At 39.5% G+C, this 27,374-nt stretch overlaps 1 protein-coding gene across 1 annotated transcript; it reads right to left on the minus strand.

The window, feature by feature from the left end:
- Nucleotides 1-5,468: 5,468 nt before the first annotated feature.
- On the minus strand, nucleotides 5,469-27,288 carry LOC120440346 (butyrophilin subfamily 2 member A1-like). Its single transcript, XM_039612678.1, has 7 exons — nucleotides 27,249-27,288; nucleotides 8,475-8,807; nucleotides 8,331-8,366; nucleotides 7,945-8,226; nucleotides 7,669-7,797; nucleotides 7,138-7,188; nucleotides 5,469-5,514 (listed from the first exon to the last, which is right to left on the minus strand). The coding sequence occupies exons 1-7, from the start codon at nucleotides 27,286-27,288 to the stop codon at nucleotides 5,510-5,512; spliced, it is 876 nt and encodes a 291-aa protein (XP_039468612.1). The 3' UTR covers nucleotides 5,469-5,509.
- Nucleotides 27,289-27,374: the final 86 nt, after the last annotated feature.

A 27,374-nucleotide genomic window follows, 5' to 3' on the forward strand; every position in this document is an offset into this window, starting at 1 on the left:
GTGAGGAGGGAGAGAGTGCTTTGCTTTAAATTTTTGGGAGGACCTTCAATGATCAGAGAAGCTGCTGCTATTGTAAAAAAAAAAAAAAAACGCAGCAGAGACTTTATTTCCTCAGGATACTGAAGAAGGTTCACCTGCTGCTGGAGCAGCTTCTGTCCAACAACTATCACTGAACTGAACTCCATCCTCATTCTATTGTATTCTACTGATCCGTGTTTATCAGTCTAAACCAGGGGTAGGCAACGCCAGGCCTCGAGGGCCGGTGTCCTGCAGGTTTTAGATCTCACCCTGGGTCAACACACCTGAATCAAATGATTAGTTCATTAACAGGCCTCTGGAGAACTTCAAGACATGTTGAGGAGGTCATTTAGCAATTTGAATCAGCTGTGTTTGATCAAGGACACATCTAAAACCTGCAGGACACCGGCACTCGAGGCCTGGAGTTGCCTACCCCTGGTCTAAACTAAACGCTGCTGACTGTTCCAGAAAGCAGCTGAATATTTCAAATGAGCTCCAAAAACTGCAGGCAGAAGTTTTCTTTAAGTACTTTTACTCCAAGTACTGTAAGACCACACAGATGTGAGCGATAAAAGGATCCAATTCCTTCTTCGCTGCTCACCGTCAGTTCATTTCTGCAGAAATTTAGAATATTTTCGCTCAGAGCTTTAAATATTTACTGCCATTAGTTTTCTTACACTTTTCATTTCCTATAACTGCAGATACAGTCAGGAGACAGATGCACAAAATCCTCACAGACTTCATTTCGGCAAACTGAAAAAAGCAACGGCAGACCGATCGGCCGACAGCGGGGAGCTGCTCCGAGCAAAGACGAGAGAAGAGTGGCGGAGCGCGAGCTGACCGGGCTTTATAAGCGGCGAAAAAGCTCTCCGACCGAGGTAAAAGCTCTCCGACCGGCGTAGGACCGCCCCTTCCCCGTCCGACGACGGCCCGCCCCTTTCACTTCTCCCGACCGGCGTCGGACCGCCCCTTCCCGTCCGACGACGGCCCGCCCCTTCCCCGTCCGACGACGGCCCGCCCCTTCCACGACCAGCGACCTCCCCGACCAGGTTCCCGCTGTAGACCGCAGTCAGTCGGTCTGCCGTTGCTTCTTTCAGTTTGTTGAAATGAATTCTGTGAGGAGTTTATATTTGTGCATCTTTCTCCTGACTGTATCTGCAGTCACAGGACAAGAAAAGAAGAAAACTAATGACAGTAAATATTTAAAATGTGCAGCTTTGAGCAAAAACATCTTCTAAAAGAGCAGAACGACAGCAGCTGCTGCTGTTACATGGATAAGAGAAGATTTCAGTTTTAGATTCAGGTTTAGTTTCAGTCTCTTCAACTCTGTGATCATGTGAGGAAGTCAAACATGTGGAGTCATGAAGTGATGACTGTGATCTGAAAAACACTCATTTTCTTTTTTTGTAGATTATTGACTTAATAAAGAAAAAGTTTGATCATGTAAAATGGCACCCAAGCTTTTTATTAAACGGTATAAACAATGAAAGTTTAAGGAAGACAGGAAAAAACCCCACAATCACATGTAAACTGAGTAGATGTCCACAGATTTAGAATAGAATAATCCTTTAATTGTCCCACAAGAGGAAATTTGGTTGTATCAGCAGCAAAAACAAACAAATAAACAAACAAAAAGTCCACATATACAAACAGAACAGAAACACAATTTTGGGGAGATTATGTATCGGATTTTAAGGAGCAGGACCACGCCATCATCTTCATAGGACCCCAGTTCTACAAGATGTTCATTCTCGTTTCGTGCCCCACACTCCCTCCTTGTTTTCAATTCTTTAACTTTATATTTAGTACATGAGCATCTGCCCGCCCCGAGCCATCGCCAGTCCCCTTCGAGGCCTTCACCAAACCGCAGCTCACTTCATGTCAAAGCGTTCACCTTCACCTACTAAATGCTGTGTCAAACCTAAAATGAGGACGTGGGCCCAGCTAGTGAAACATATTTACATCATGGACAATAGTTACCAAAGCAGAGGACTGTACAGTTATTAAAATTAGAGTACAGATAAGTGGCAAACCCAGGTTGTAGTGTGCAAACAGAGCAGGATACTGAAAGATGTTTAAATAGTTAAAAATATTTAGAATAATTAGAAAAGTTCAGATTGTGTATTGTACCTGTGCATTAAAAAGTAGACATGTAACTTTCAATTAGTTAGTGTAAAAGGAGAAAAGTAATGTGCAGTTGTTACAGCACTGATGTAAACATCTATGATTGCTGGGAGCAGTTGTGATTGTACAGTCTGACAGCTGCAGGGAGGAAGGACGTGCAGAAACGCTCCTTCATGCATCGAGGATGCAGCAGTCTGTCACTGAAGCGGCTCTGCAGCAACATTTACATGCATGTGGTGGGAGACTCTGTCCATCAGAGATGTCTCCCACCACCTGCACTGGGTCCAGGGTGCATCCCAGAACAGAGCTGGCCTTCCTGATGAGTTTATCCAACCTCTTCCTCTCAGCTGTCGATAAACTGTGAGAGTGTGAGTGTGAGATTCATTAAACAAGAGAATCACGTAAAAAGGGATATGTATAGATTATAGTTTGAACTAACAATAAATCATGATGTTGACATGATGATGAATATATGAATCGAGTATATGAATCTGAAGACAAATGACTTGTATGTGTATGAAACTTAGGAGTTTTAGGGGAAGTTAGGCGGCAGCAGAGTTGGGTGTGGTAAAAAGAGGAACTGTTGGAGAAAAGCACTGAAGAGTGACTAAGAGGAAAAGGAGAATGTGGTAAGAATGATAGGAGGAGTCAAGACGGAACTATCCGGGACATGTCCTCATAACACTATGAAGTGAAGTACCAATGTAGCAATATGCTTATTCCTCTAGTTCAGAGCTGGTGAGCAGGACGAGAAAAGACCCAAGACCTCGCTGAGGAAAGAGTTCGAGCGAGAAACGCCAGAGGAGAAACCCTGTGCCTTCCACTGTGGGCCGACTCATTGAATTATAGACATTTTTGAGTGCTTGCTCATCGCTTACAGAGTTGGTGAGTAGAAAGCAACCAGAAAATAAACCCTTTAATAACTCTGCTGGAAGCTCGCTCACAGTGGACATAGATGGCCTCTTTCACTCCTCTTTCAAACCATCTGTCCTCTCTGTCCAAAATGTGAACATTGGTGTCCTCCAAAGAGTGACGTTTATCCTTAAGATAAAGGATAAGTTACATAGAAGAGCCACCTCCACAGGACAAGACTCAGCAGTCCATCTGCATCTAAAGGACGTGGCGCAAAAAAGGTTGGGGACCTCTGGTTTAGACTGTGTTTAATGTTTGTGTGTATCCAGTGTGCTGTATGTGGCGTCCTGCTTCAGTCCTGCATGAACTTTCATGTGTTTCAGAGAAAACGTCTGAGTCCAGCTGTGGAGTCGGTGTGTTCATAGCTTTGTGCTTTTCTGGAGTTCTGAATGTCGCTGCAGCTCTGGCTGCATCTGTAGCTGCAAAGTGCATCAGAAAACACAAGAAAGGTGAGTTAGAATAATGGATTTATTATTTATGATTTATTTCATATATCTGTAAGGTTAGACATCCATATAACAGATGATTTGATCAGTGTCGAGTTCACATTCCTGACATTTCATGTTTGAATCTTTTGCCTTAAACAGGAAAATAGTGGTTTGTTTCCTAATAACTAAAAACTCATAATTCAGAGTGTGCACACCAGGATTATTCTGATAGTTTCAGGCACATTCATGTCAACATGGAGCTGTTCATCTTCACATAATACCAGCAAACTTTATCAGTTAATATTCAAGGTTCTGAGCATTAAATGATCATTTTAGTCTGACTACATGTTTCTGTACCACAGTTACCACAAACTGCTGCTTTTCTCCATCTGTGAGTAAAGCAGAGACATGATGTTATAATCTCATCCTTCATGTTCTCACTTTTTCTGCTTTTGCAGCTTCTCAGAGAAACCAGAGAGACGATCCTTCTAAGGAAGCTTGTAACGGTGACACTTCACTCACATCACAGCTGTAGTGTGTTTGTATATTTCAGGGGAAATGGATTCGTATCTCTGAGGTCAACATTACTTTTTTAATATTTTGTATTTTCATTCCTTTTATTGTTATCTGTCTCGTTGTGTCTCCATGTTTCTCACTGCTGTCTGTGAGGAGTCAGTGAGATCATATTGATCATATCAACTCTGAGTGTTTCACTCCAAAATCTCAGGGACTCGAACCACAAGGAGCAGATTCACCACATAATGCCTTAAAAATTAGCAGAAAGCCAACTTTGACCACAAAGGCAGCTTATGAAATGTGGTAATAATGGCTGCTGTGTGTTAAAGTGGATGATTGGTGGATGAAGGTGCTGACTGCAGCTGCTGGTGATCCTGCAGAAACTGGTTCTACTTTTTTAGATGTGAGATTCTTGTAAACATCAGTGCAATTCATGATTTTATGAAGCAGTTTGATGCTGATTTTATAATATTTATATTGCACTTTTAAAGTGCTACAAATAAACACTTATAGCTCTAAACTCTGTCAACCTTTTCTGGCTCAGCACCACAAAGCTTAATTATTACTGTCCATAAATATAGAAATCATTTAACATTTGTAAATTCTTTCAAATGATAAAAATAAAGATTTTAAATTTCATTTGTCTGATTTTGTTTAATAAAGAAGCATAAAAGGTTTAACCATGTGATACAACTACTGCATATAGTTAGATTTATTAAGTTCTGGGACTAATTTTTGGTAACCTTGCCTCTGCACAGACACAGCGGACTTTAAAACACTCAGGACTGATTGACGTGCACACTTTCAGCTTCCATTCAGTGGCACCTACTGTGGTGCAGCAGTTGGGCCTCCTCCGCTGTCTCTGCTCACTGACACTTAAGCCCCTCCCCTCTGTACTTGCGGTTGGGCCGCACTCGGTCTGTTGTCGCTCTCATCAGTTTTGTTGAAAGGAAGCTGTAGCGACTAAATCCTGTATTTTGACGGTCTGGTTGATGATTGTTTGTTGGTAGTTTTTACGTGCATTCAAAGTTCACCATGCCAATCTTCGTCTCCATTTATATTAATGAGACATTTATTTCCTTTGCAATGTCGATTTTATTTCTTGTTTGTTTATTTATTTCTGATGTTTGCGCTGTGGACAGTTTCAAAATGAAGCGCTAAAAATCTGAGTGGGAGAAGCCGATAAATACAGATCACAAGGGATGAAGTCTCTCCAAACACACCCTGAATGAGACGAGCGGTGTAGCCCTATTTACCTGGCGGAGCGCACCACGCATGTGCAAGATTGATTTTTCTCCAGCATTTTTAGTGAATTTAAGAACATAAAAAATCTGACATCAGTTCTTACACGCAGCTTCCGGCTCTCTCCTCTTTAATGTGTCTTCTCTCCGTTTCCTTCTCTCGCGTGGAAAGAGCTTGGACAGCTTCTGCTGGGACGAGGTGCTGAGAGTGGGTCACTTCTGCTGTGTTTCAATTAGAAGTCATGTGACACTTCTTTGAAGAGCTGATGATCAAACTGAGGCAAAGCATTAAAAACAGAATGACATCAAGTACGTCAACACTTTTCCAAAACTGGAGCAACTCAAATTAATCCAGATACAATTAAGAATCAGACAGAAATCCTCTTGTTAAATGGCAGAGGTCACAATCATATTATTAGTGGCTCATCAGAAACATTTACACTCAAACTGGAGTTATGAACACGTACACAGAAGGAGAGGCAGACTTGACAGCTAATTTTTAATAATACAATAGGCTTTTCAGCCTACACACTGGATAGTCTTGAGAGACCTGAGATTTTGATATTAAAATGGCACCTCTTAGGTTCCATGTCCTGTCCTATCTTCCACAGCCAGCATGTGCCTTCCCTCTCCCCTCTCCCTCCCTGCAGAGACGGAGCCAGCTGGATCATTTTTGCCAAACACTCAGTGAAACTCTGAAACAGCACGCCTGTGTTTTCACTCTCAGGTCTGAAGTTGTTTTAAAACTACTTTTTCCAATATTTTGGATATAAAAGGGAGTTTGGAGATCAACCTGTAGTTAGTGAGCATTAGGGTCAATGTTTGTTTTTCATAATAGGTTGTACATCAGCATGTTTGAAGACAGACTGTACATAACCTGATGACAACGATGCAGTCAGTAAAAGTAGGATACAAGGACCTATAGTATGTGAAGCTCCGGGGGAAGCAGAGATTTTAAGATGATCAATTATAGCAGCAAGAAGAACTGTTTTATTTAAAAACTCTGACACAAACTTTGTTTCACATTATAATTCACCACTTTATTTATTCAGTTCTACACATTATATATAATCCACCTCTGTGAAAGTGCAGTGAGAGGATCTGTGAGGTTTGGTTGAACATAAGAACAGCACCTGCTTTAAAGACCACATAATGTTGCAGTGATAAATATCCATACAGACAAAATAGTTATAAAAGACAGTTTTATAAACACAATGACAACAGTACCTCATTCATCCTTATTTATATAAAAATACTTTCTCTTAAAATCCAAATATAAAAAAGTAACAGTTCTAATAATAACATAAATCAAATGTCATCAAGTTCATGTTCAACTTACAGAGGTTTTCAGGAAGCTTTGGTTTGTTCTGATCATCATCAACTAACAGTGACACTAATAAGATCAGAATTTCATCACACTTATTAAAACCAGCATCACAACCGGCTTTACACAATAATAAAATACACAGTATAAAAATAAGCAACATCTGGACTGCAGCTGGGCTCTGAAATATGTCCTCATCACTTTTAACTGTACAAACATCATAACTGTCACAGCTTCTCATATCTGTGAATAAAAACACAGTTTTTCCTAATCCACTGTTAGGATCACACAGCAGGACTCTGCTCAGCCTGAACACCACCTCAGGTGTCCTCATAACTCGCTGCACTTTCATTCAAGCCTTTTTCTGGTTTTGTCAGCTTACTTCTCACTCAGAGTGGATTTAACAGCTGACTTTTCACAGCCCACAGTGAGCTCACCAAACAACTGAGACTACAGACGAGTCGATTAGGTTGATCTGAGATCCAAACATAACTGAAATGTACCTTTGTGCACACATCTGTGTAACAGCTGTGATGCTAAACAGGTTCTGATTTGAGTGTCAGCTCTGTGTCACCGTTCTCAGGACTCCCAGACGTCTCTCTGTCTCTCTGTTTCCTCCGAAAAACTACAGAAGAAAAAAAAAAATATTGATTTTATATATATATATATATATATATATATATATATATATATATATATATATATATATTCATATAGTACCTGACTGTATGTGACTGTATATATATCACATACAGTCAGTTTACGATATTAAATTAAAACTAACTTTAATTTCAGTGATAAAAACAGCAGATAAATCTGATCAGATTAAATAAGACACATTTATGGCTAAACATGCTTCATTGAAGAAAACTGAGACACTGGCTGTAAATTTTGTTGAAATCAAAATGTTTATTAGTAACTACAGTTTTTTAAAATCATTTTTAAATGATAAATAAATCTATAAATCCAAAGTATCCACTGTAAAACCAGATTATATCTGAATAAAATGTCAACAATTTGAACACAACATTGATCTAAGCATCTGTTATATGGATGTCTACCTCTGACAGATGTTAAAATAGGAGTTTTTATTATTTACACTTACCTCTGCTGATGCGATATTTGACTTTAATTATAAGTGGATAAAGAAGTAAAGTTGCAATTGTTCCAAAACACGTCCCACCGATCCATGAACCGACTCCTGGACTGCAGGACTTCACCTCAGTCAGTTTCTCTGAAACATTAAATAAAAGGTTGATGCGGCCTCGCTGGATGCAACAAATACACAACTACAGTTTTTAAACGGTGCCAAGAAATCTATTAAAGAATAAAAAGATCTGATAATTACAATTATTATAAAACAACAGAAAAAAAAACTTACGATAATGCAGGTAGATCTGTGCATCTGTTTTATGGCCCAGCTCCTCCTGTGTGGCTACACAGTGGAAACGCTCAGTTGATGTCCTGGTCACCGTGGTGAGGAGGGTGATGTCATAGCGCTCTCCTGTGTGTGACACCTGTGGCTCCTCAGCAGGAAGGATGTTCCCATCGCTGTCCCTCCACTCTACTTTAGGCTTTGGAGAAGCACCTCTGACCTCACACTTCAGCTGCAATCCGTCCTTGGTGGTATTAAGTATCCTGATTTCGGGCTTTGGAGCAGCACCTGTGAACGCAGCACAGAGAAAGGAGGAAGTGCTGATCTTTAAAGTCACCAGTCTTTATTTTTATCATTCAGATTACAGACACTTCAGTGACATCATCACTCACCTGCGATTTCACCTGATCGATCTTTCAGGGTAAGCTCTGCAAGGCAAAACATTTAAAATTGATTTTTTTTTTAAACCACCTGGTTCAGGTAGAAAAATGGTCTTCACCATTTTTCCGCGATGTTCTCCAAAATAAAATACTTACCAACATCAAGCTTTATTCTGAAGGTTTTCCCTTCTGGCTGCAGATGTGGAAAATCACAGGTGTAGACTCCACTGTCAGACAACGTGGTGTTTCTGATGATGATGGAGGCGTTACCAAACTGCAGCTGTAGTGGGAAATGTGAGACCCGTCCTCTGAACTGCTCGTCTTGACCTGGACGTCCATTATTGTACTCATCACGAGCAGCGTACAGGAAAACCTCCTTCTTGTCATCTTTCTTCCAATCAAATAGCTTCTGTTCAAGGTTCTGATTGGTGCTCAGGGAGCAGGGTAAGATGGCATCACTTCCTTCTGAGACAACCACCGTGACGACTCCTGGAATGAATCATATTTTATTCTTCTTTAAAAAAAAAAAAAAAAAAAAAAAGCTAAATACAACATGTAGATAACGTAGAACACAGTGAACACACACATGCCATTTCAGCTACTCTGACACATGTTCACATCATGTTAGTTAGAAGACACATTTATTTGTGAATGTTTTTAAAGCTTTTAATATTTTAAGTGCATTTGAAGCCATAAGTCACCTGATAGGTCACATGACCATCGGCGGAGCGCGGGGGTGGTTTACTGGGCTTAAGCCGGGGTCATTTTATCAGAAGCCCGGGGTCTTTTGGAGTGTAATTTGTTTCATAGTTAGATGCCTGACTGACAACTGTATAAAACAAAAACAACACACGAAGCACACAGCGCACCGTCGTAAATCCCCCTAATTTTTGGTATGATCCGAGCTCAGGCACCAGGCGACTGAGCACAGCACTTATGCCTGCTGTGAGCGAGGGGGGAGAAGCTGCTGCCTGCGAGTTTGCTGCAGACAGAGGAGAGCTTAAGTTTTACCAGGTATCAAAGCAAATCATTCGTACTGAACTAATAATGTAAATATGACGGTATGACTTGACCCACTTGACCCCCACTTGACGTTACTTGCTCTTGGAGTGAATCAACAAATGGCGAAATGAAAAGCTGAACAACAACATGCTGGGGTTTTTTTAGAGTCTTAGCTTACATGTGTGTTTATTTCATATTTTCAGTTGTTTCCCTCCACGGCTAAACAAATCGGTTTCAGTAATGTACAGATATACAAGAATGGACATAAGGAGCTTCTTTCAAAGAAAAAACTCAGGTAGATGTTCAATCAATCAATCAATCAATCAATCAATCAATCAAAGCTTTATTCGCCACATGCAGGTTGCCCTGCAGTGAAATGGGACCCCCCCCGACCTTACACATAAAACACAGACATTACATGGGGATACAGGTCGGAGATTGGTAGCATTAGAGAAAAACATTGAAATGTACATTACAATGGGAAAGTACAAGAGGAAAAAAAGAGACCCCTACTCATGCTGTGCTTCCATGGTAGGACAGCATGAGAACAGGAAACAAAAAACTCCTCTGCACAAAAAAGCACATGAATGTCCACAGCACAACATTATGAAGGACATGACAAGCCACGGGGATGGGTGGGGGGTGAGGAGTTATCCGAAGCGAATGTTATTTTATATATTATGCTTTGTATGTTTTCAGTATATTTCTATGCAAAACAAGAGGAATTTCAATACACAGCAGTATATTCACAGTTTAAACCAGATATTTACAAACACTTTAGGGAGAAAAGAAGAACTTTTTTAATGTTAATCATCAATTTAGAGTAAACGTTTTTGTTTTAGATAAATAAATATTGAAATATCTTTTGAATTAGTAAAATGTCAGAATAAAGAGTGAGAGCTGTCTCTTTTTTAGCACTTTCATCAAATTTAGAAGTACATGTACACTAAGTTTATTGTTAATTAATAAGGGAGAAAGAGGAACGGAGAGGGAACAAGAGCCAGGTGAGGCACACGTTAGTCAAATGGTTGTTTGCCAAAACTCATCAGAACATGTATATGTTCTCACACAAAACGCTACGTCCAGATGAACAGAATCAACTTTTGGAGAACATGTATATAGTACCTACTGTAATTTTTTAGGTTTGTTATTTTTCAAATTCTATATTTATTAAGTTATGCAGGCTTGTTTGCACAACAAGGTTAAATAGTTACATAAACTATTCAGAATCTAAATACAGTTCTTTGGTAGAATTAAAAAATAAGTGTAGTGCAGGTCTATGATGATTTTCAGTGTTACAGCAGTTTGGGCCTAAAGACGTTACACATACAGCTGTGACGTCACTTCAAAGTTTGGTTCTGAGGCAAAATGTGTTTTGTTTTATTAAATGTCTCTTTGCTCGTCTGAACCAAAGTCCGGCTCACTGCTGTGGGTTCAGTCGGACTCTGTCACGGTGCTCAGTGTGAGCTGTACGCATCAAAACACGAACTACAGAGCGTCTTAAACACCTTCCCTTAGTCATAAACCAGAGATAACAGAGTTAGTCACTTCCTCTAGGAAGCCACAAAATGAAAAGTCCTTGTATTCACTTGTGGGTGAGACAGAGGGAGAGCAGATCAGGTGATCGTCAAAGAGACGAGCAAAGGAGCCGAGGCGACACGAGGAGAGGACCCGCCCCCCAACCCCAAACTGTTCAATTATGTTTCCGGAGGATGCGGGCAACGATTTGTGACGCATTTTTTATCCAAAGTTTAACTCGTTTGACTGTAAATGTCTCAACAAAACATTACATCGCTGAAGTGTAAAAGACGTTAGTCTGTCTGAATCACAGTGAACCTCGGACTGTGATCATACAGGCTGTAATAAATGAGTTGTGTTGATGGTGGTCAGCGGTTGTTATTCATGTATGTAAACATTATTTGAACACTGTGCTGATTTAGATACGCTTCTTACCGTCTTCACGTCCTGTTGTACCTGCAGACAGAAGGACCGCGATTATCAGATTGATGAGTTGATGTATCATGACGGGGAGGCTGTAACAGGCAAACTGAACTAAAGCGTCAGAGAAACTCCTGAAGACTCGAAAAGTCCGATCAGATCGAGTTTATTAAACACTAAAAACTACAACTTTAAAACTCTCGCTGTGCACACTAAACACACTTGTGCACAAACACAACAAAGCACACGGAGGGCTTTAAATCTGTGGGCGTCACTTCTACTGTAGGTCGCGTGTAATTGTGTTTTTTCTCTCCTTTGCAGCAGAGCAGCTTTCTTAAACTCTCATTGTTTAGACAGTTTAATTTAAAGCTCTGGTTCCATTTTTACATGATCAAACTTTTTTCTTTATTAAATCCTGATCCTGTTTGACAATCACGAAATATCATAAAATAGTCAAAAACACCATGGCAATGTTTTTAAAAAATTCCAGTTTTATCTTACCAACAAACCAAAAGTTTTATTTAATTTACAAAAATCGATCATATTTAAATAGGAGTGTTTTTCTGATCACAGTCATCACTTCAAGACTCCACATGTTTGACTTCCTCATGAGCACAGAGCTGAAGTTGGAGACTGAAACTGATCAAGCTGAATCTAAACCCGAAATCTTCCCTTATCCATGTAACAATAAGATGCTCTCTGCCTTCTGATTGGTTGGAGAGTTGTGAAACGAAGTTCTTGTTCTTAAGTGGGAGGGTGGCAGCTTCACTCTGGCGTGAGCGAGTTTGATCCACGGTAAGTGGTAAGGTCACATGGTCTGCAGTTGCTTTTTTCAGTTTGTTGAAATGACGTCTGTGAGATTTTATATCCGTGCTCTTTCTCCTGACTGTATCTGCAGCAAGGGCGTAGATTTGGTTTGGCATTGGTGGGGACGGATGATTCAGCCACCGAACGCTGCCCTGTTTTTTTCTCTCTTTTTGTCTTTGCTTCTTGATTAAAAAAGGAGAAATATACTTGCCTACATGTGCTATTCTACATGCTTTTAAATCATTTAAAATTACAATTCATAGTTTTATATGTGAATTATATCATGTTAAATTACTATTAAACAAATGACTGACTAAGAATTTTAGGCTTTAGTTTATTTCAGCCATATTCGATATAAATCAGGTATCATACAAAAATAAAAATAGCTTCAAATAAAGTCATGACAATAAAAGAATATGACTTTAAGGACTTAACAACATTACTTCAGTTATAGTACACCAACATCTCTTACACATTAGCACTAGTATAACTATATATTTTATTTTATTGTTTACTCTATTTAATTTGTAATATATGTATATACACACACACACAAACACATATACAGTGGGGCAAAAAAGTATTTAGTCAGCCACCGATTGTGCAAGTGCCCCCACCTAAAATGATGACAGAGGCCAGTAATTTGCACCAGAGGTACACGTCAACTGTGAGAGACAGAATGTGAAAAAGAAATCCATGAATACACATGGTAGGATTTGTGAAGAATTTATTCGTAAATCAGGGTGACACACGCAAGACTTTATGAAAGGTGCCACCTTTCATAAAGTCTTGCGTGTGTCAGCTTCCTTTTTATTGATACAACAATAAGTAAATGTACTGATCTGAATTATAATATTTCTGACTGTCAAAAGTTCCCAGATTCAAATCGAATTGAATCGAATTAAATCAAATCGTGGATCGAATCGATTCGGCACCTTGTGAATCGGAATTGAATCGATTCTAGAAATCAGTGACGATACCCAGCCCTAGTTATAATCTCATCCTTCATGCTCACACTTTTTCTTCTTTTGCAGCTTCTCAGAGAAACCAGAGAGACGATCCTTCTAAGGAAGCTTGTAACGGTGACACTGAGCTGCCACTTCACTCACAAACTGTTTAACATCGCGTGTGTGTGTGTGTGTCACTCAAAATCACAGGGACTCGAACCACAAACAGTAACTCTGAGAAATCACAGATAGTTTTTACTTTTGTCCTCCTGTTGCGTCGACTTGTTGGAGGAACGTCTGTCTGTGTTGGAGGTGTTCGCGTCTGTTTTTAAAATTCCTCAGGATGAAAAACTGTTTTTATTCAGTCATCAGCAGCTGTGCCTTTCACAGTGATGAAGTTTGTGCTGTTAAAACTCAAAATGATGGATTTAAGAACCAAGCTGCTGTCAAAATGATATTTTCATTGTCTATTTTATGTTTATAAAGCAGTTTGTGATGTTGATTTTTAATGAGCGTGATACAAATAATATCTTATTATTTTTGGTTTTGATTCATGTTGATTACATCAAGCTTCATAATAATAATTTTCGTAATTTTCTTTTTGTTTTTTTGGACTGACATAAAAACACCAAAGCTCATAGCACTTTGAACAAGTATGATTTTGTGTGTGGAAAATGCATATTTACATGAATGCTCCTGAATAGAAAATTAAAAGAGACGTTTTCGGTCTTCATGATGAGGACGGACGTATTTATGACGAGTGAGTAAAGGGGAAGAAGATTTGGTTGATCCTGTAAAAACTTCTGACCCTTTAAATAAAACACTCCTGACTTTAGCTGTGTGTCCGTGTCGATTTGTGTATTTTCAGATATTCATAAACTTCAAGCTGCCTCCACTCAAAAATGCAAAACGACAACAGTGCAACACCAGACAGAACAGAACGACACAGACACAAGTGCAATAGAAACGTGCAACAATGACACTGGCTTACTGTCGTAACTGATGGACAAAATCACGGACAGCCTTCTGTTTAAATCTGGACAGCACATCAGATACTGTAAGCCACACCAACCACGTGTTTGTACATGTCGAAGCATAAAAACGCAACAAAAACAAACAAAGCATAGTTTTAATAAAGGCAGTGTTTATTGTTGTGTATTAAATAGAAATCATGTCCCTTAAACAGAAATGATTGAATCGCCCATTTTTACCACTACCCTCTAAAGTTAAACAGCTCCTAGCACAGCTTCCTTTCCTTCTTGATCATTTTTAAGTTGTTTGACTTTTTAATATATTAAAATCTTTAAAAAAATCATCAACTTCCCAGCAGCCTTTAACAAATATGATGACGCAGAAGAATATTTATTCTTAATTTATAATTTGAAAGGTTTGAAAGGACAGTGAGCTGGGCTGCGTGTTTCTGTCAGGAGCGTGTCTGTTAGTGATGTTTCCTCCTGAGACCATTTCCACGGTGATGGAGCATCTCCTGCTCACTTTGTCTGGACATCAAAGCGGTAAGAAAACTGTCTCGTGACGCACTGGACTGGAATCCGCTGAAACAAGTGGACTCTGGAAACTGCAGTTTATCAGTGGAGGGTGAATAAGGAGGGCATCAGCATGCAGCCGAGTCTGAACCTTCATCACACGATGTCAGCTTGCATGGATCCCAATAATCAGTTCAGATCAATACGGAAGCATCGGCTGAGTTCATGTGATCACATCCTCATGGAGTCTCACTACAAAGAGCTGCGCAGTGACTGAGGGTGTTGTCTCCATCCCACAGAGAGAGCTTCTCTTACTCTGGATGCCATTACCTCGGCCTCCCGTAACACTGTGAGGAGTCTCAGTCTCGCTGGGTGAGTGGAAAAACACCCACACAGTGTCCATCACCATGACAAACTTTCTACAACCTTTATAGACCTTTTGTTTATGCTGTCCTCAACTATCTTTGATCAGTCTGCAATATAAAAGAGGCAGCAGGATGCCCCAGTGGTTATTACTGTTGCATCACAGGAGGAGCGTCGTGGGTTCAAACCTACTGCCTGGAGTTTGCTTGTTCTCCTCCTGATGATTTTCCCTGCAGTTAAAACAAAAACATTCCAGGTTTGTCCTGTTCATCTCGACTCAGGATGGTTTTTAATCTCTTCTTAGGGAGTTTCTATACTGCTTAAAAAAAAGGAAAAAGAGTCCACTAAGAGTCCACTGGTTCCTGTTTTAGGGAGCTTATGGCTGTGGTTTTGCCCACTCACACCACCACAGTGGGTTGTGAATCAGGATGTGACTGAAAAGTAAAGTTTCTCCTTTAATTCAAGGAGTTTACTAAATATTTTGAACACACATTTTCAGAGTGTCAAAACTAACTGAACCATTAATATCATTTTAAATACAAATATTATTTGTAATACTTAAAAAATGTTGGCAGTTGAAGATTGTCTGAAATGTTCTCTCAAAAACTGTCATTGTCCAAACACTTATGGAACCGACTATACTTAATAATTTTGCTTTACACGTCCTTAAGGGAATAACAATAAAATCTTTCGGGTGACAGAGTGGCACTTTATAAAGAAAAGCTAAGAAAAGACCTCAGCTGAAGGACACTGATAGTGTTTCTGTTTAAGTTTTGTCTCAAACTTGTTTGGTTTACCTTTTTATTAATATAACACTGAGTAGAGCAATGGCTCCCTCTGCTGTTTATTTGATGCAAACATTTACACTACTTACTGCTCTCTCAGCAAGTAGTGTAAATGTTCTGTCTGTTGCTGACCTCAGACTTCATCTATTCCAGATGCTGACCCGAATCAGGTCGAGTATTAAAGGAAGACAGCTGCTTTTAGAGGGGTTGGGTTGTCAGTCACGCCATTTTGATTGAATCGACACATGACCACCAGCTAACCTGACAGTGGGATAATTGATAACGCTAAACTGCCCACAGGTGTGAATGTCTGTCTGTCTCGCTGTGTTAGACTGTCCACCTGTCCAGGGTCTTTCAAAACACTCAAGTTCACCTTGCACAAAAGAGTTAAAAACAACAAGAAGTGTTTGTACAAACAACGGCGCTGGCACGGCTGGCAGCCTTAACCCATTTTCCCTGGGGATGAATAAAGTATAATCAATCAATCAATCAATCAATCAATAAATCAATCAATCAAACTCTGTGTTTGGCTTTGTTCTGCATTTCCTTTTATGGTTATTATTGACAAAATATTACACTAATCAAAGCCATTAAACAACATCCAACAGGGGCCTGTTCTTCGTACCTCGCTAAGTAAGTTAGCCGGATTTGAATGTTGACGATTTCGCGTGATCTTGGATCATTCGGTTCTCCGAAGCTCATCTGGGACTTGCTGTCATAGCAACAGAGCCGTAAGCGTAAACCTGCTCGGGAGCAGGCTTACTTTATGTAAACAGGAGTAGATCACTGCGGTCAAGTGAGCCCTCACTTGCGAAGTCACTAGTGATGGGATTTCCGGCTCTTTCGGCTCCGAACTGGCTCTTTAGGGTGTTTTGTTGCTTTAATCAATTTATTATTACAATAATATAAAATTATGCACAAAAGGAATTACTAATTTAAAAAACAGTGGTTTTATTTATATATGTTTATATATAAATATATACAGTGGCCCCTAGAGACACGTACAAACTCCAAAAAGCACGTACAAACTCTAAAACGCATTTCTAGCGTTAACTGAACTTCCAAAACAGAGCTACCTAGATCACTTAAATCACACAATTGAAAGAAATGTATATTGTTTGTGTATTTATACATAAGCACTCATATATATTCAAATAATAAAAAAAAAAGTTCATTTACCTCTTACTACCACACACCGGTCGTTGGTACTTGCTGGCTTGTGTAGCCTCTAGGTAACAAAAGCTCAACACTGCGCCGAGCATTCTGGAGCACTTCTGTTGTCTTTTGTACATGTTTTGGAGTTTTTACGTGCTTCTGAGGCTACATCCACACGTACACGGGTATTTTTGAAACAGATATTTTCTGTTTTCCTTTTAAAAAATAATCCCATCCACATGTAAATGCAGAAATAAAGGAAAACGCTGCTAGGAGCATGACAAAGCAACAGGTGGCGATATATTCCTAAACGTGTAGAAATGTTGGCCAACCAGAAGTCTAGAAGCCTCGGTGGGAAATAGTAAACAAAGATGGGGCATAGAAGCAGAACCGAGTCGTATGTGTGGAGGGACAGTAACTGTGTGTGTATATGTAAGCATTTAAACACTGCAGAGAGGACAATTAACAGTAACAGTATTGTAGAAATTCATTTCACCGAAACAAAATGTGGCGCACAGTGTGACTTCAAAAAAGGCGCACACCTTTGACGCTGCATTTTCTCCATTTTAGTTTTAGAAAATATCCATCCTGACAGGCATTTATTTTAGAAATCTCCGTTTCCAAAAATACCCGGGTACGTGTGGATGTAGCCTGAGTTTTTATGTGTTTTGGAGTTTTACGTGATTCTGAGTTTTCACGTGCTTTGGAGTATGTACGTGCTTCAGGGTTTGTACGTGTTTTGAAGTTTGTACGTGCTGCTTTGTCTCTGGGGCCACCGTAAATATACTTTTATTTAGTCACTCCACATAAAATGTAATAAATAAATCATATAATACAAAACCAACTAGTCACTGTTCAACATTTAACTATTTAAATTTTCAGCTTTTCCTTTTAAACAAATTTAAAATGAAACAACACAAAACACTGCAAACCACAACACAATTAAATATAAATTAAAATATGAAAAAGGAGATGCATATTCTCTGTCATATGGGCCTGCATGAATAAACTTTCTGAATCCTTTATCATCTGCAACTGAAAATAGTTGTGGATGATTACTATACCACAATGTGAGGTTGTTGTCCCTGGCTCTCTCTCTCCCTCCCGCTCTGTTCCTCTGCTACTGAGTGTAATTACCGCCCCTCCTCCCAGCGCAAAGCACAAGGCTCGCGTGCAGAGTGAAGCGGAAAAAAGGGCGAGAGAGAGGGGGAGAGAAAGAAAAAAAAAAGAACCGACGGCTCGCGATAAGGAGTCGGCTCGCGTCGTTCACTTCAAAGATCCGGCTCTAAGAGCCATTTCGTTCGCGAACGACCCATCACTAGAAGTCACAGTCAAGCTAGCCGCCCCGTCAGCCGAGCTGACGACCTGTGAAAATCTCAGCAGGGGTGATTAACACCTCAGGACTTGCACCAGAAAATAAAAAACCCAGTAATTCTAGGGGGTGTTGGGTTTAGGGAAGTTTTTTCTCACGCAAATTTGCGCAGGTTTAGTAAACCTAGTGTTAAGATAGTATCAGAAGATGCTCCTCGACCATGAAAAAAACCATCTGCATGTATTCTTTCACTACATCCATGATTCTCTTCTGTGGTCTTCCTCATTCATCCTGTTTGGAGCTTAATGTTCAACATCCTTTATCTATTAAAATTACAGAAGGGTAAGAAAATAATCATCAGAGCAGGAATCATGATAAATGATAAATAGATTACCAGTACATAAAACATATCATTTGCATAATTTCTCTGATAACGCTGCATTGGATGGGTTTATTAACGGTGGGCTGAAATTGTACTACAGTCTGCTGATGAGGAACTATTTTTAGTGTTGAATAAAAAGTCCTCCACAATCTGTATATGAATTGTCATTAAAACCATAGAGATTATTACTTGTAAAGGAAAAAAAGTGGGACAATGCCCATCAACATATAGTGTATATTTTTGGAAACATTACAAATATACAGGTAATTCTGGGTTCACCGGAATTGCAGATTAGACTGGTGGACAACTGGTGACAGCATCAGTGACAGGGATGCCAAAAGGAAGAACAAATTAATCATCAAGGCTGGAAGCAGAATTAGGAGGCGTCAGAGTCAGCGAGGGTCAGAGATCAATGAACAAATTGCCCACCTTCATGGATGATGCATCACCCTCAAAAGGATTCAAAATCTTGGCCATGAAGAACAGTTCAGGAAACGTATTTTATTGTTTCGTCTGTGAAACTGTATAAATGAAATGTAAATTATGTTAAAGGCAAACACATTTGTAAGCCATAAGAAACAAACATGCTTTGCATTATGCCTTCAAACATCTGTATAGATTTGATAAAATATTTATTAACTGAATTTGCTAACATGTCTTACATAGTGAGAGTATTTCTTTTACTGATGATATTTCAATGATATGTATTTCTTATGACTAAGTAATGCTCTACTGAACACACGGCAATGACAGCAAATGTGGAAATTTTGTAATTTCTTGTTTAAATTTGATATTATTGTAGGCAGTATATTTTCTTAGCCTCTGTCATACTCTGTTAACACAGCAATCTCAAAAACCGTACAGTAAATTTGTCTGTGGATGACAGGGTGAAGAGTGGAGATGGCCCAGAGTCAGAATCCAGTGAGATATCTGTGGCACCTCGTACAGTTTTCCTGTAATCTGAGGTCAAAGTTGGGAATATATAAAGTACAGTAGAGTAAATTGTGCAAAGTTTACTATTAATTTTCTGGAAAACCGTACAGTAAATTTGTCTGTGGATCACAGGGTTAAGAGTGGGGGTTGCCCAGAGTCAGAATCCAGTGGAATATCTGCGGTACCTCTTACAGTTTTCCTGTAATCTGAGGTCAAAGTTGGGAATCTATATAGTACAGTAGAGTAAATAGAGCAAAATTTAAAATCAATTTTCTCAAAAACCGTACAGTAAATTTGTCTGTGGATCACAGGGTTAAGAGTGGGGGTTGCCCAGAGTCAGAATCCAGTGGAATATCTGCGGAACCTCTTACAGTTTTCCTGTAATCTGAGGTCAAAGTTGGGAATATATAGAGTACAGTAGAGTAAATAGAGGAAAATTTAATATCAATTTTCTCAAAAACCGTACAGTACATTTGTCTGTGGATCACAGAGTGAAGAGTGGGGGTTGCCCAGAGTCAGAATCCAGTGGAATATCTGTGGCACCTCTTACAGTTTTCCTGTAATCTGAGGTCAAAGGAGAGAATCTATAGAGTACAGTAGAGTAAATAGAGCAAAGTTTAATATCAATTTTCTCAAAAACCGTACAGTAAATTTGGCTGTGGATGACAGGGTGAAGAGTGGAGACAGCCTAGAGTCAGAATCCAGTGGAATATCTGCGGCACCTCTTGAAGTTTTGCTGTAGTTCAAGGTCAAAATTGGGAATATGTAGAGTACAGTCAAGCAAAATGGAAAAAATTCACTATCAATTTTCTCAAAAACCGTACAGTAAATTTGTCTGTGGATGACAGGGTTAAGAGTGGGGGTTGCCTAGAGTCAGAATCCAGTGGAATATCTGTGGCACCTCTTACAGTTTTCCTGTAATCTGAGGTCAAAGTTGGGAATATGTAGCGTACAGTAGAGTAAATTGAGCAAAGTTTAATATCAATTTTCTCAAAAACCGTACAGTAAATTTGTCTGTGGATCACAGGGTGAAGAGTGGAGATGTCCTAGAGTCAGAATCCAGTGGAATATCTGTGGCACCTCTTACAGTTTTGCTGTAGTTCAAGGTCAAAATTGGGAATCTATATAGTACAGTAGAGTAAATAGAGCAAAATTTCACTATTAATTTTCTCAAAAATCGTACAGTAAATTTGTCTGTGGATCACAGGGTGAAGAGTGGAGATGGCCTAGAGTCAGAATCCAGTGGAATATCTGTGGCACCTCTTACAGTTTTCCTGTAATCTGAGGTCAAAGATGAAGTTATTAAAAGTACAGTACTGTATATTGGGCAAATTCTATTGTTAATTTTCTCTGATTCGTACAGTAATCTTGGCTGTGGATCACAAGGGAGAAAGTGGAGATGAACCAAAACGGAGTGGATTGTGAAGTTAAATAGTGTCAGGACACGTTTCTAAGCCAATCGGCATCCATACCGTAATATGCGTAAGAGTAGTGCAACCACATTTTAGGTGCGGCTGACGGGGCGGCTAGCTTGACTGTGACTTCGCAAGTGAGGGCTCACTTGACCGCAGTATTAGATCGCGGCCTCTCAGGTATGTCCGCTGCAGTTATATGAAAGCAAGAGCGATATTTCGCCACCGTTTTACCATAAATAAATATTATCAATGTAACTAAGATAATGCAACATTTGATTCTTTTATTGATTTCATACAGATACATACAGGTCATTTCCGAAAAAAAGGGAAATGTATTATTAATCATTCTATTACATGTAGTAGATCATGTCAGATGTAATTCATATTTTAGAGTAGTAATAGTAAATTACTACGTGCAATCAAGATGAGAGACCACGGCTATAAAAACGAAGGTGGATTTGGGAAGTCTGTCGCAGCCATGTCCTGACGGTTTGTACACGAGCAAGGAAGGTGCAAGATTGATAAGGAGAGTTTACAGAATTTAGCGTAGATTGCGGGATAGACGGGATCCTTTAGCTCAGCGCGACAGTGTGCTCATAGAGAGATATCGATTCTCCCGTGAGGGTATTATTTACTCTCTCTCTCTCTCTCTCCATATATATATATATATGTAAAAGTGATGGTGTGTTATGTCAAACTACACACAAAAAAACCCACAATGTCAATAAATGGCACAGTAGGTAAAGGGGTGTGACGAGGGGGTGCAGGACCACCACCTGTCTTTATTTGCTCTGCCCTTTTCTTGGTTGCTGTTATAAACAAACAGATTATTCCAGGGTCTCTTGACATAGACTAAAAGCAATATAAGTGATAAATATTACCATTCTGTAGAATATTCCTATATTTCACTTTTACTTGTTCCCATGTTCTAGTGGGTCCTGTTGTGGCTCTAATGTGAAAGAGGATATGATGTAATATAATACAATGTGGTATAATATAATATCACGTGATATAATGTAATATCATGGATCACTTACGAGTTTAATTTGTCAGCAACTTTCTGCCAACCCTCTCTCCTTGCTTTTGCAGCCTTTGCAGTGTTCCCCTGCGTTTTAATTAAACTCTGAAACTCCTGAAATCCCTCAATCAAGAGTTCTTGCTCTGCTGCCGTGAAATACTGAGCGCGCTCCTTCGACATCTTCGCCAACCAATCACAGGGTTGCCGATCAATGTTTCTACTATCGATGCGTAGCCCCTTTTAAGCCACCCAGTGACTTCATCCAGCTATACTAATCGTCAACAACAGGTGTGTTCGGAGAACCGGATTAGCGAGCTCAAAGTTAGCGCGATGATTTGATCTTGGATGTAGTAAGCGAGGTACGAAGAACGGGCCCCAGATGTGAAAATCTCACAAATGAACCTGAACGTTTCCTGGAAAAAGTGAAATTAAAAATGTTTAAGACTTTAAAAGTGATGTGAAGTGTATTTTAATGAGTTTCAGACTTAAGAGGAAGTTATAAATTTAACTGAGTATCTGTGATCGTGACTGCATGAATTAAACAAAAACTGAACTTTATAGCAGCAAAGATGTGAAATAACGACAGGCTGAATCCAGTCTGAGTCAATAAAACTTTATCGTTTAATGTTTGTCATTAATCATGAATCCACAACACAGCAGTTTGTTTAGTGAGTAGGAAAAACGTGAGTATTTACATCTACCATCATACACGTCACAGTTTACACCCATGCTAACACAACAAAGACTTTTATATACAAGAAATACTATTAGCGTCGTCATACAAAGGAGTGCCATCGTTGGAACTATCTAGATTTGTCATTGATGCAAAATACACAAAATCATAATAAACGTCTCCTCAGCTGCCCTGAAGTGATCGGGATAATTCGACAGGATGAACTTGGATCGCTGTGGACCGGGTTTAAAAACTGATTTACATCAGAAAACACAAGGCGAGACGACCACAGTCTACATGTATACGAGGTTTATGCCCGCGATAATACGCCCTCTCCTCGTTTATGTACAAAGAAATCAACCCGTCTCCTCCGTGAGCTCCGTCGGATTTCCCTCCACGTTCCTCCTTTTAAAGGAAACAGACTGGGTGGGGTCAGTGGTTTTAGTTTCACACAAAACTTTCTTTAAACAAGTACCAAACTACTTTTAATTTTCCTGCCATCCGACACGTTCAAGCCAAAGAACAAAAGAATGAACTGAACGTCCTGCAAACAAACCTCTGATTTGCATAGTTCATCTTCACCTGCTTCCAGTTTGATTCACTGAAATCTGAACACTTCATCGCTGCAGACCGAGTGTGCAGGACCGTTTGTTTAAAGCAAGAGTTCACAGCAAAATCAAAGATGTCATTTTAACTGTGGTAACCGTAGTAACCGTTTACACATCTCTTTTATCCACTCGTTTGCCTCCAATAGAACGACAGCTGATAAAATTAAAGTCCTGACAGTAGTGAGACTCATCAGGTAAATATTTACTGAGGTCATAGTTCAAGCTGCAGGTTGTTTTCTCAGACTTTTTTTGCAGGACAAACAGTTGCCCCCTAGTGGCCACTGGAAAGAACGCAACTTCCAGCTTTGTTTTAATTTTCAGACGTGGAAGCTACAGCCATCCTTTATATACAGACTCAATCCCAGTGTCCACTCACAGGACAAAACAAACTGTTACCGGGATAAGAAACAAAAGCACCAGAATAAAACTGTAACGCAACAAGACAAAAGGAGCAACGACACAAAAGGCAAAAGAAAATCTATGAGTGCGTGATTGCAGCATATGCATGTAAAGTATGTGACAAATGCTGATTCACATTATTGCTGCAAACACAGATGACATCATTAAAATGTGTGAGGGTTGATCCTGAGTGGGAAACTGTGATTGGGCCTTGCAAAGGCACATTTTCTCCTGCAGAGTGATTCGGTTGGCGGGTTTAGTTCAGGGAAAAGAAAATAGTTCCCACATGAAACATCTTCAATAAGTTGTTGCTTTTTCTTTATTTCTCAGTAGCTGTCAACAATCTCAGTTTAGCTCTGATATATTTAAAAGACGGCAGATATCAAAATGTTCTAAAAGGATGAACAGAACTAAAAATCAGGGGAAGAATAATGTACATTTAATTCTGCTGTGAACTTTTCTTTAGTAAACTGTTGTGTGACTTCTCTCTCTCCCTCTGGTGTAGATCGATCCTGATATAACACACACTCTCTCACAAACTGCCGTAACAGCACAAACCTTCATTGTTGCTGAAAAGCTTCTGTAACCTGCCTGTGTCATTTATTTACAGCATCCCTGCTCACAGCTCTTTGTAGGCTCAGAAGGATCAAACATAAATGGGTCAGCACGACTGCATCAGGAGCACGATGCTTTACAGATAAACAAAACAATGACAGAAGAGTGATAAAAAATTAAACCTGCGTTATGTGAACTATGGGTAAAGGTTGCAGGAAGAAAATGCAATAAGGTGATTTCTAAATCTGGCTTTGTATAAACTTAAACATATTAATATCAATCTTCATGTTTTGCAAAGGCAACAAGCATGACAAATGTGCTGTGAGAAAAACTTTGAGAGCACTCAAAGCTGTTTAAAACAGAGGTAAGATTATATGTTGTTGGCATAAACACAAAGGCGTCAGTGCGAGTCTGTAACAACTGTTTATATCGCTGTAAATACACACAGCGCATGAATCCACCATCAGCTGCAGTGAGTGTTAATATGGGTTTCAGTTTCAACAGGACAACAATCAACTCGAACTGTTCACACAAAGATGAAAGAGTTGATCATTCAGGGAATAGATGAACTAAAATTATTTTAAATGACATTTATAACTAAAAGTAGAAGAAACCAATAAAACGTGAAGATAAAAATCTAAAAACAGAAAGGTTCAAGGAGGTAACTCGAGCCGTGCTGCATAATTCACCTGTAACATCATCAGTTCACCAAACACCCGACTTCATGAATTCAGCAGTTTTCTCTCATGTTGTTTCATGAAGGCTGCAAACTGTCTGGGCTGTGGTGCAGCCTCTGTGTGAGCCACAGGACAGTTTCATGGCTTTAACTTTTATAAGTGGGGAATAAAGTGACTGGAAACGCTCATCGGACGCAGAGCTCCACTAAAAACCAAAAGTCCAGGTCTAAACTTCCACTGAACATCTTTGACCATCACTGCTTCACTCGTATGTTTATGGTGGATAATTCAAGCAGCGGGCCTGTATCACTGTTCACACAGCTCATGCGCCGCAGCAGGAAATGCACATGTGCAACAACTGAATGATGGCTGCTGTTCCATGTAGCTTACTGGGTCAGTGAATGCAGCACGCACGTTCACTGACATTACGGGAGCTGAATATTTAAAGTGGACCCGCTCTGCTCATTTCCAGCTCTATATTTGAAGTCCATGTCTGGACTCTAGCAGAGCAGCTTTGTATGACTCATAGTTAAAAATAATACTGCACTCTGTCTGAAACAAGCTGCTTTAGTGCCCATCTCTTTAGATTGGCTACTCTTTGTAAACAAAACTATGGTTGTGTTTACTGTGCGCATCCATCCTGGTGATGAAGTAAAGTTTGTGATGGTTGTAAAGCGTGCAGACGCCACACACACACACAGTCTCGTCGTTTCACTGAAAACAAACCTTCAGCTTCTCTAAAGCAGCTAAAGCCATTCGAGGCAGAGCGCGTACTCAGGTCGTTAATCCTTAAATCTAAAATGTCTCAACCTGACTCACTTCTTCATAGACATATTTTAATGTGATGCCTATATTTACTTATGCATGTATCCCTATTTTATTGTTCTAACGTAGGTTTTTGCTTTCAGCCCTTTATGTAGACAATGTTGATTTGATTTATTTCATCATTGTTCTCTTCTGTCTTAATTTTAATTTGTCCCAGCTCGCTGCTCGCCCGATGTGCAGCTTCCTGTTGAAATGTATTTTTCTATTTTTGCCTTTTTGTCAAAGCACTTTGCAAAGAAATAGTGTTATTATTATTCAGCCTCACAGGGGAAACAGCTTTTGGGGACTATTTTCTGTAATGGATTAATCTAAATTTAGCTGGACTTAAGTTCAAAACTACAAACTACAGCGCTGTCAGCCATCATCACCAACACAATATGACACTGAATCAGGATTCTGAGTTTGCACCTTTACGAGGAACCAAAACAGGACAAAGCTCAAACACAACGATCAGCTTCACCATGCAAAATGTGAGAAGGTGATCGGACACCAGGCAAACACAACGAGGATTTTAGCTACGTGAGCTAACGGCTGTTCAACCTAAAAAGGGGACGAAGTGATCAGGATGACCGTCTGCACACAATCTGAGTGCTAAATGTAAAAAGAATATTTAAAACAAAACACTAAAATACAAAAGTATGACCCTTTGCAGTACTTTTACACGTCTACTACTAAATCCTGCTGATTCAACATCCTTGGTGTTCAAAGTGGTTTCCTAGACTACAAAGACATCAGTGCACAGTACATTATTTCTCCAGTGCTTCCAGTGCTTCACCTCACAGTCTCTGCTCAGTGAACATGCATACAAAACAGTACCCTGATTACAAAATGTACAGTCATTACTTTCATAGAAAAAATGCCAAAAAAGGTGTATATTTACTTCAGATAATATCCCTAAAAATACCAGCAGTCGGACGCCTCGCACATATTTACAGGTTCTTCCGCTGAACACATCGTCAGCTTTAAAAACCCTCAGAGCAATCGTTCCCTCACTCCTGTTTTCAGGAGCTGCAATAAAACCTTCAGCTGTTGTGAAGTGCACATCGCGTCCGATGAAGCGGCTACTGTCGGCTCAGAAAGCCATCTGCACATTTCTTCAATCAAAAGTATAACGGCTGAATATAAATTATATGCATATACTTCTTTATACTGTATTACATGTATCTACATTCTCTCTTAAATATAAACACTTCTCATCTCTGTCGTTTATCTTCAAAATTTCAGGAAAAAGTGACTGAAAATCTTCGAAAGCCGTCGCTCTGTTTGCATAAAAAAACACTTAAAGGTACTTTTTGTAACTTCCTGTTTCCTAAGATTAACAAAAGTTAACAGAATATAAATACCAGCATGACTTTATGTCCTAAACTATCTGTGTTTTCTGTTAAGATGTCAACCGTAGTCAAACGAGGTCCCGGCCGTACTTTGGTGTATTACCTTTTTTCAAACGCTGCCCCCTGGTGGTGAACGTTTTATTTACATCTTTACAAAAAGTACCTTTAACCGATGCCTTTATAGCCGCTGTTTATGTGAAAGAAATAATCATTATTAGTTACTTGCTTTAATTTTGGCCTTTTGTTTTCATCTTTTTAAATCATCTAAATCAGTGATTCCCAAACTTAAAGCTGCTAAACTGGAGTCCACACGAGACTGACCTTTGGTCCCCTCGTCCCACATCGAGACAGTGTCCCACATTTTGTTCACTGCAGGACAGGCACTTTCCTAAAATCTGGCTTTTATCCAACGGCTTTAAAAAAATAGAAATACAGGGAGACTACTTA

This window comes from Oreochromis aureus, linkage group 5 (assembly GCF_013358895.1).
Source record: "Oreochromis aureus strain Israel breed Guangdong linkage group 5, ZZ_aureus, whole genome shotgun sequence".
NCBI classification, from domain to species: Eukaryota; Metazoa; Chordata; class Actinopteri; order Cichliformes; family Cichlidae; genus Oreochromis; species Oreochromis aureus.